The sequence below is a fragment of the Larus michahellis genome, chromosome 11 (assembly GCF_964199755.1).
Source record: "Larus michahellis chromosome 11, bLarMic1.1, whole genome shotgun sequence".
NCBI lineage: Eukaryota > Metazoa > Chordata > Aves > Charadriiformes > Laridae > Larus > Larus michahellis.
The window spans coordinates 12,182,347-12,192,442 of NC_133906.1; the positions used below are offsets into that span (position 1 = coordinate 12,182,347).

Consider the following 10,096-nt stretch of genomic DNA (forward strand, 5'->3'; position numbering starts at 1 on the left):
GGGTGAGGTGGCCAGTCGTCCCTACTCTCAGGGTCGGTAGGTGTTACTGAAGGCAGCTGCTGTGCCGGGCGCTGGGCAAGTGCAGCAGTGATTCCTGCCCTGGAGAGCTGGGTGATCCAGGGAGACCGTGCAGGTGAAGGTGGGGTGATGGTGCAAATCCCTGCCTTACCAGTGGGGATAGCACTAGCGGGAGGGGGAGTGACCTGCCCGGAGGCAGACAGCGACTCCAGGACAGATCTGGGAGCACAATCCCGCCATGCTCCTGACGAGCAGTGATTTACGCACCGTGATGGAGAGCTGGTTATTATCTACAGACTGACGCCAAAGGACATGTGGCTTTTCATAAAGAGAGATAATCAATAACAACTGCCATCCATTCTGATTACTAACTTTCTGGAAGCCGCCTTCAGCATCCTGCCACCGACTGCCTGCATTTTGATGGGATGAATGAGCCCCACACCATCTCTTTTGTGTGCTCAGCTAGCGCAGTTTCAGGGCTCTTTAGGATCCAGTTGGATGAAAAGAGCTATTTGAATGTAAATTAATTGCCATTACAATTCTGTTTTTCTGCTTTTCGGCAGAGGAGATAACTTCAGCCTTGTCACAGAGAACAAAACCATCAAAAGTGAACTTGTCATTTCAATCTCTTCGTATAATTATATTCTGAGGATTCAGTCAGTTGGGTGGTTTCTGCATTATTTCTCCCCTGAGGAGGATTGCTCCCATCTTCCAAGCAGAAGCAGACTGTGTGCACCAGGGAGAGCAAAGTCAGTCCCCTCCTGCTCAGGTGGGTACTGGGGCTCACCAGATCTGCCTGTTTCCTCCTGGTGGGCCAGGACACAAGGCCAGAGCTGGTCGGGGCTGGGGCTGGCGGCCGCGTGGCGCTGGGAGCCAGCAGGCCTTCACGGGGGGAACCGGGGATAGGAATTGTAGGGATTTAGCTGGGTATAGAAAACACCACTGTAAGTTACTGGTATAAGTGGGTGTGATTTACAGACTGAAGAGCTGAAAAGCAACCAGTGGAGTTTGCAGAAGCAGGTATTGGAGCCTGTCGCTGAGACTGCTGGGGCTGGTTTCTGTGCTGCTATGTCTGCGCTGCTGCTGGGGAGACGGCAGGGGTGGATGGGAGCACTGACACCATCTGCTAAGGAACACCCCTTGGACAGGCTGCAGCACCAAGCCCTACATCACTTCTGAACTCTGCCTATTGCAATTCTGGCTTTGTACTGCAGAAGTGAAATGGAAGATGGGGAAAATGATTAAAGAAAACACAGAGCAGCTTTTATCAGGGAGAGGCTGAGCAGATGCTGCACAAGCGATGGCTGAGCTGTGGGGGAGTGCCCAGCTGCCTGTTGGTAACATCCCCACGGCTCCAGAGGAGGACAGTGCTGGATCAGGCTTCACTTTGCCTGTGTGAAGCCACAAAAGAGATTTAGGTGGACAAAAGGAGTGCCGAGGTGCATGCAAGGCAGGAGTTCATAGAAGCATAGGGTTGGAAGGGACCTTAAAGCCCACCCAGTGCCACGCCCTGCCCTGGGCAGGGACACCTCCCACCACACCAGGTTGCTCCAAGCCCCGTCCAACCTGGCCTTGAACCCCTCCAGGGATGGGGCAGCCACAGCTTCTCTGGGCAACCTGGGCCAGGGGCTCACCACCCTCACAGCAAAGAATTTCTTCCTCATATCCACTCTAGATCTCTCCTCTTCCAGTTTGACGGCATTACCCCTCATCCCATCACTACATGCCCTTGTAAAAAGTCCCTCCCCATCTTTCCTGGAGCCCCTTGAGGGACTGGAAGGGGCTCCAAGGTCTCCCTGGAGCCTTCTCTTCTCCAGGCTGAACGCCCCCAACTCTCTCAGCCTGTCCTCACAGCAGAGGGGCTCCAGCCCTCCCAGCATCTCTGGGGCCTCCTCTGGCCCCGCTCCAACAGGTCCATGTTCATCTTGTGCTGAGTTGGGCCTGAGCATGTCTTGGCTTTGTAGCTGCTTGCTCCTTGGTGCCAGCAGCGTGTCATGGCACAGGCAGCGCAGGGCCAGGCCTGCACAGCATTTCTGTGTGAGGAGAGGGGGGTGGCAGCGGCTGGCATGTGGCACAGTACAGTGATGCTGGGGACCAGTGCGTTGGAGCTGCAGCGTCGGCATGAAACCTTTTCATGCCTCTTCCACTCATGGTTACTATCAGATGTTTTTGTCTCTGCTGCAGTCAGCAATCTCGGGCAGTGGTTAAGTTGTGTGTCATGGTTTTAAGCCGCACGGAAAACAAACTGTGTCAGCCCTCGGCGTGCCCGGTCATGATGCTCTGCCTCAGCACCGCAGTTCTCAGAAGTGGCTGTTTACCGGGCAGGGAGGAAACCTGCGTCCCGCGCCCTGCTCCTGCTGCTCCCGGGCCCTCTCCCTGCGCTGGGAACCGGAGCAGCGCCGACGCCACCCTCACCCAGCGCTGCCCGGGCACAGGGCGAAGGCTGCTCTGCAAACCAGGATGGTGGTGGCGGCCATGAGGGAATGAGGGATGGTGCCGGTGGCCGTGAGGGGACAAGGAACAGCGCTGGTGGCTGTGGAGGGATGAGGGATGGCGCTGGCCATCCCCAAGAGCAGCAGGCCTGCAGAAGGCGGTTGTCTGTGCTGTGTCCCTGCCACCGTTCAAAGCTGTCAGGGCTCTGCACCTTCTGATTGCTCAACAACCCAGGATTTAGTTTTCACGTTTTTTCAGGGAAGTGCTTAATTAGCGACAGTACATCTCTCCATTAGCCTACCACCTCCGCTTAGCAGCCATTTTGATGGTAAATTAATGACTGTCATGAAGTGATGGCTGCCAGCTGGGCCTTGCCTCAGATGTTGGCCAAGACCTGGGAGGTCACTGTGTGTCTGGCCTTGGGCGTCCTCATCTTGCCTTGGGGCTGGCGAAAGGAGCCGCTCTCCCCTTTCTGTATTTCCATTTCCTAGGGCAGACCGACCGACCGTAGCCCAGTTACACAAGACACAGGCCAACGCAGTTTCCCAAGAGGCGAGGATTGCTCTTTCCTCTCTGCAAAGCCAGTGAGAAATTCTGGGCCCATCAGTTGTTCAGGGCCCAAAGGAAACCTCTTTAAAGGGGGTGGATTGCCAAAGGACACATCTTTGTCTATTAAAAACTGCCTCCTCAGTTGTGTCCCCTGTCCAGGCATCAAGACAAAATAGAGGTTTCCCACATCATGGTAAACTCAAATATATGCTTACAAACTCATAAGCAAAAGTTTTTCTTAAAAAAAAAGGTCATGGTTCTTTATTCATTTGCACAGTGCCTTGCACAGTGGAGTCCTCATGCTAAATGGAGTTTGAATGCCTGAAAATTGATAACAGCAGAACAAAGTCCAGCATTTAAGAGCAAGCACCACAGTTTTCCTTGTGAGAAGGGCAGAGGCGAAGTAAAGGAAGGTAAGATAAGGTTTAGGCAGCAGCAGTGAATGGGTCTTCTCTCTGCCAAGACCCAGCCTCCCGTCTCGCAGGACGTTTTTCTCCTCCAGCCCTGGCGCACCGGCAGAGCTGCACCTGAACGTGCCTCCTCCTCTCCCCTCCGGAGGGTAAAATTACAAACTCAGGCCAAAGACCAGCTTCATGGACCCGGGGATGGTGGCCAGCCACCAGCAGGGAAACTCTGCAAGAAGAGGAGGGCTCTCAGACTTTCAGCCTCCTCGCTGACCACGATACTTAGGAGGTGAACACTCACGCTGAGAAACCCTGCTGTTCTATTCCTGACTCGCCATCTGAGCCTGACTCATTGCCTTGGTAACAAATTAAAACACTTTTATGTGTTTGCAGCTTGGTACCTTATTTTGTAAAACCAGGGAAACTGGCTCCTGATGTTGGCTGTGGAGGTCCTTTGGCTTTCCCCCGCCCCGCGGTACCACCAGGAATTGCCATGCCGGTTGCTGGTTGCCGTAGCGAGGAGCTTTGCTGACCATCAAAAGCACAGAGGGGAGTCTGCTAGTAACTGAAACGGACTTGAACCATTGTAGGACGATCGCGCACCCGCCCCAGCCCTCTGCAAAGCCGCCCGTCACGCCATCCCGGCCTGGCTTCAGTACAACTGTGCCGCCTCCCACCTACAGAGCAACTGGGTGTTTCTTCCTCCATCCCATCAAAACGGTATTTTCTCTTTAAGCTTTCCGTAGGGAAGCAGAACCTCATCCCCTGACTCTGAGGCTGTGGTTCTGTCTTATGCTTCTCTCCAACAGAAATGAAGGAATGGCTCGGTCTCCTGCTGTGTGTAACACCAGCTCTTCCTCATGGCTGCAGCTTCTGCAAAGCCTTCTGCTTCTGTGCTCTTGACTCTGTTCTTGTTGCGCACACAGCTTTTGGGGTGTGTATTGTCGGGCAATCTGTATCAAGGTGACTTCACTCTTTCTTTGCAGATAAAAGTGCTAAAACTCCATGCAAAGGAGAAAAAAGGCATCCGATGGTATCCTGTACAAGGTGCAAGCCAGCACTGCGGAACCAGTTCCTTGGGTCACACTCAGCGTTTTTTAGAATGAGACAAACCCTGATGGGATGCGGCTGTGGAGGCAACTGAGGCAAGGCCTTTCTCCCAGGAGGTCATGAGACCACATGGAATTTTTAGCCAAACAAAGCGGCTCCATTGCTAGCTGAGGGACCCCGTGTCATGAGCAGCTGCCACCCACAGCAGCGGCACCTCCTAAGGCAGAGCCCATGTGCCAGAGTCCCCGGCTTTGCAATGCCTGTTCCGTGCTCGTCCAGCCCAAGGCTTGGACATGCCACACATCATGAAGTCATTACTGTGACCGCACGGGAACCACTGGGGGTTTTTTGGGGGGCGTGGAGGGTGGTTTGCACAGTGAGTGAGTCAGGAAACGTGTTTGCCTCCGCTGGGTGCAAACATGAAGGTTGCTTTGAGTAAGGTTTCAAAAAGATCCAGCGATCCAAGTCCTGTCTGTCAAATTCAGAAAGGAGTTGGAGATGTTTCTGGAGGAGAAGAAAATACCAAGACACAGGCACTATATATAGACGGCCGTGTGAAGGTGGCGACGTTGGAGTGCAGTGTATTTTTATCCCAATAGAGGTGTTATCTGTCTATCTCCCATGAAATGCTGGAGGGGGGTGTTACAGCACTCACTTCATGCAAAGAGAAAATAGCCGAAGTCACAGTTAAATTTGTGTGGTCTGTGTTTTCCAAAGGCAAGCTGTCATACTCGGAATTTTTCTCCTCTGGCTCACTGCCCTGTATTTGTTGCATGACAAAGTTCATCATCCAAGTAGCTGTTTAGTGGCCTGGGTGGATTTTTGCCGTGTGTAGGGTACAGTTTTGGTCTGCTACTCATCAGAGAAGTACGGGAGCTTTGTGTGTACCTCAGCACACACGATCTTTCTGTTCTCTCACCAGCGGCAAAGCTGTGTTTAGCGTAACATTGGGGCTGAAGCCAGATAAGACGGATGCTTCAGCACAAGACGTAACCACATCTGGCACATGCCAGGGGCGGTTCCTAAGAGTTCAAAGGCTTCAACGTAGATTATTTACGCATTCACCTCCTAGCAAGTCCTTTTATTCTTAAATTCCAGACAGTCTATTATGTGGAGATCCTGAAAATCCAAAGACTTGTCCTCTCTGCATAGATGTTAAAGATCTTAAAACCTGGCCAGACGCCCTGGGAGCAGGTACGGGGCAGTGCCCGTGGCCTCTCTGCAGCCCTGCTCCCTGCAGAGGCGCAGCCTGGGACGGACCCGCACAAACCCAGCCTGTGCCCACCCGTGCTAGCAGGTAGGACGTGGATCCAAAGGGGATTTAAATGCTAGCAAATAAGAAATAGTTTGGGATGGGCTGTAACTAGAATATTCCCTGTTTTTGAAGGAATGGCTCTGTGAGATTCCTGACTGAAAACTGAGCATTGTGTTGCTGCTAATTCAGCAGCTCTGCTGGGGCCTGCTCGCGCTTCCCTCTCGGAATGATGCGGGTTCTGGGCTTGCTTGGTGACAAGGGGATTTATTTTGCTTTTTTGTCCTCATGGAAGCTCAGGAGGATGAAGAGCAAAAAGCTGGCAAGGAAACATCTCTGCAGAGAAGGGAAACTTTGATCAAACTTGTAATTTTCTCAGCTCCATGGAGTAAAGGAAGTTTATTTATAGAATGGCTTCTTTGGTAAACACAAAACACATACTGCATCCTGCTTTTGATGGCATATCTGGCTGCAGTGCAGCACGGCGCACGTTAATTTTATTTGCTTTGTAGCATGAAGTAGTATATGGTACTAGCGGTAATTAGCAGACTATGCAGATTGGGGCAGTCTTTCTTTGGAGAGCACGCGACCTTCCACTGCAGTTGCAAATGAATACTGCATTTACGAGTACCCAGGAAAGCAACTGTGGGGGGATTAACTGTGGTGGAGCAGGATCTCACAATCGCTCTTCTCACTGTGATTCTTGACAAAAAGCATCTGCCCTGCAGTTCAAATCATCAGGAGGCCTCTGCTCACCCCAGTTACTTCAGAGGAATCCCCTGAAACTCAAGTGCTCCACAATGTAGGGAGATGACAAGTCACCCTTGTCACTGCCTGGTCTCTTTGCACCACGCAGTCACTGCCGGTGCGTCCCCGCTACCGCCGGGTGAAGCCAGCTCAGGGGAGGGTCCGCAGGCATTAACATCCCGCTGCAGCACCCAGAGTAACCTCTGGTCCCGTCCACATGTATTTAAAACCACCAAAACCAAAACGTGACTAATACGTTGCATTCTTCACCTTGCAGCCGAGGATTCCAAAGTGTTTTATAATTAATTAACTAATTAAGTCTAAGAGAATTTCAGCGTAACATGTTTTTATATCCCTTCATCAAGAGGCATAGGAAGTCAGAGGGCTGTCCCAGCGCTGCAGGAGCCGGGCCGCAGCCCTCTCGCTCACTACTTCTGCCGATTCCCAACAGTTTGGTCTTAAAACGCTTTTGGGAGCTGCAGACTGAAGGATGTTGCCTTTATATGATATCAACAACAAGTTCCTACCTGTCCTGAGAACTCATAAAATAAATGTGAAATGGGTGAGAGAGAAGAAGAACAGTCAAAGGTACTTGTGCTTTTTTATCTGGGGCTGGGGGAGTCCAGTTGAAGAAACTACAAAACAAATTTTCAGCTGAAATGCTGGCCATAATGGCAGTGGCTGAAAACTGTCTCTCACTGATGGTTCGTACCTTGCATGAATGGCACCAGGAACCCCCTGCAGCCCCCCTGGAGAGCTGGTTCCCAGCGAGGGGTCTTGCCAGCCACAGCTCTGCTGCTCACAGGAGCACTGCCGATGGTGCGGGGCCACCGCCGCGCAGGCTGCCGAGCCGCACCAGTCACTGCGGAGGGGCCCGAGGATGGTGCTCACCCCAGCTCCGCTCCACTCTCCCACCCCGGCCCCGGTCACCCACGGGGTGCTGCGGACGGGAGACCACTCCCGGGTTGTGCGGTGTCACCTGCCCACCCCTGCGCCCCCAGCACTGCCGAACAGCACCGCGCAGCGCCTTTGGGGACTGAGCTACGTTTCATCTAAGCCAAAGCATCGTTTCTTTATGCACTTTATGCATGCAGGAGAGGTGGATGGCCTCTTCCACTGCCCGCCTGGCCCAGGTGCTGCCGCTGTGCAGGGACAGGCACACCAGCCGGCCTGATGAGCTGCGGGCCAGGCAGGGCTCCCAGGAGGGGGGTCTCAGGGCCACCCTGCCACACTTCGCAATGGGAAAACCTAAGAGAGGAGCTCCCGAGAGATGTCTGGTTTTGATGTGTGATCCACCCAAGATGACTTAGCGAGGCCACAGAGATTCCCCGGGATACACACAGCAGCCTGTACCGGCAGGACACAGGGGTCCTCTCCAGCTCCACAGCAACACCCGCGCATAGGTACCCCCAGCACCCAGGTGAGAAAACCTGTCCCGTGTCTGCCTGGAAATTTATAGCTCTGCAATTCTGAAAAATGCTCTGAGATTTACCAGCCATTTGAGCCAGGCTTTTGAATATTATGAAGAGGTTTGTAGAGACATCGTACAGAATAGTTCAGGTGGGAGAAATGTAAATCCAGGAGTATGATGCAGGAAAGGTGAAGCCACAAGTCAGTCTCTACCCCAAATTCAATCTGAGCCAAGCTCCTTTAACAGGTCTAATATCATGTCCTCATTATTTATGAAAAGCTTTTGTACTGTTAAAGGAAATGACAGAAACAACTTAGAATTTTAGATGAGCTAAGTCAATCATCCCTAGATAAAGTCAGTAAGTCAAGTTTAATATTTTTCACTAGTGAACCTCAAAGTATTCTGCCAGGGACATAAGCATCATTAGGCGCTCTCCTTTTTTCAATAGTTGGGGAAACTGAGGTGCAGCGACGGCAAATACCTTTCTCCACCTCTAACAGTTACAGCTTTGCAATTACTGATTTCATTGCTGTCAGTCAAAAATCAGTATATTGCCCGAAAGTTGAAGGGCCTGAAATGTGCCCTAAAAGCCAGGAAGCACCTGAAAACTCCTGAGGAAAACAGCTGCTATGGAGTTTTTCCAAGGAGAAGGGCGGGCTGGTTTTGTCTCAGCCTGAGAGCCAATGCAATTACTGTTGTGATGAACTCAAAATAGTCAAATATCACAAGGAAATAACAGCCGGATTTGCAAACAAAGCGATCTCTCATACTTCAAACATTTCTGCAATACTGCTAACAGGAAAGTTTCATAGCTCTTGGCACATGACAAGAAAGCTTTCTATGCTCACAGACAGAGTAAAGGACATGGATGCTCCTTACCCCTTCCATGTGGATCCTGGGATTTGTCGCCAGCCGGTGCTGATGAAGTTGCAGTGCCCTGGGGACTCTCCTGAGGGAGGCAGGGGAGGACAGGACCCCTGACCTCTGGATCGAGCCAAACCTGGTAACGTTTTGTCCACACCGGACTCCATCCAGGAGGCGAATGAGGAGCAGGTTGGAGGGCAGCTGCTCGATGCTGCAGAGGACGAGGGTCCTGCACTCGGGGCACCGGAGCTCCTTCTGGGATTTCAGGATCCTCTGCAGACAGGGTTTGCAGAAAGTGTGCTGGCACGGTAGCACCTTCGCTGTGGCATCGAGCTTTTCAAAGCACACAGGACACTCCAACAGGTCAAGGAGAGCTAAGTCATCCATCTTCAGTGGAGAGCTCCGTCACGAGCGGAGCCGGAGCCATCCACATGCCACATCCACCGGAGCGGGCTGAGCCGCCTTCCTGCGCCTGCAAGAACCGCACCAAAATCCCGGACTCAGACAGCTATCCTGCGCGGAGAGAGAGGGAGGAGGGAAAAAGAGCAGAACTTGACTGCTGGAGTATGTAATACATCCCACCTACATTGCAAAGCAGTGCCTCACCAGCCAATTTGCAAATGTATACTTTGCGCTCACATCCAAGTTTGAAGTGAGTCACTGTGACTCAGTACGCGCGAGGGGACGGCGTTGGGGCTGACGCCAGAGGCAGGAGCCCCAGGTCCTGCTGGCCGGGCAGCCCGATCCCGCACTCGGCCGGGCAGCGCTGGCTGCAGCAGCACAGGTGTGCGCAGCCTCGCTCACGCTGCACGCAAAGTTGTCTTCAATGCTCCCCACTCTGCGGATCATAACTGACAGGACAGGAAAAAATTTACCAGCTCAGGAGATGAGAGTCCCTGATAAACATCAGACTGGACCTGTTTACGCGCGGCTCCGGCTGAAAGCAGCCGCTCACGGTACACATCCCTCGCACACCTACACGCCGCCTCCTTTTTCAGATCCGTCCCGATTAAGCTCGCTCTCTGCCCGTTTTGACAGCAGTTCTATATAAAGCCCTCCAAACACAAACACTCTCTGGAGGTACCTGGCAGAGACGCGAGGCGCTCCGCAGTGCCATCCTCGCCCGGTTTGGCTGCCTCAGCTCTCTGAAGCAACCCAAGACGATTATTCCTCCCACAGCCTGAAGTCACTCAACCTGTTCAGCTCCCCCGGCGCTGCACGCTGCCTGCATCTGAAGCGCACACCACCTCGGGATTCAAGTCCAGACTTGCGGCGGGTGCGTGGCCCCGCAGCGCAGACGGGAGGCCCTGCGCCCGCTGCGTGCTGGGGGCACCGATGGCAGCCTTCGCACGGGGACCTGCCGCGGCG

General features: G+C 53.0%; 1 protein-coding gene across 4 annotated transcripts in view; it reads right to left on the bottom strand.

Annotated features, from left to right (window-relative positions):
- SH3RF2 (SH3 domain containing ring finger 2) overlaps window positions 1-9,890 on the bottom strand; it is a 47,553-nt gene extending 37,663 nt beyond the window's left edge. For 3 of the 4 annotated variants that reach the window (XR_012589518.1, XM_074604280.1, XM_074604278.1), the window contains exons 1-2: window positions 9,813-9,890; window positions 8,744-9,241 (exon numbers count right to left, since the gene is read on the bottom strand). Coding sequence is in view for 3 of the 4 variants with exons in the window: in XM_074604280.1 (XP_074460381.1) it covers window positions 8,744-9,115 (372 nt within the window). In the remaining variant the exon portion in view is untranslated. Of the gene's footprint in view, window positions 1-8,743; window positions 9,342-9,812 lie in introns of those variants that run through there. The other variant, XM_074604279.1, reaches the window with a different exon arrangement.
- Window positions 9,891-10,096: the final 206 nt, after the last annotated feature.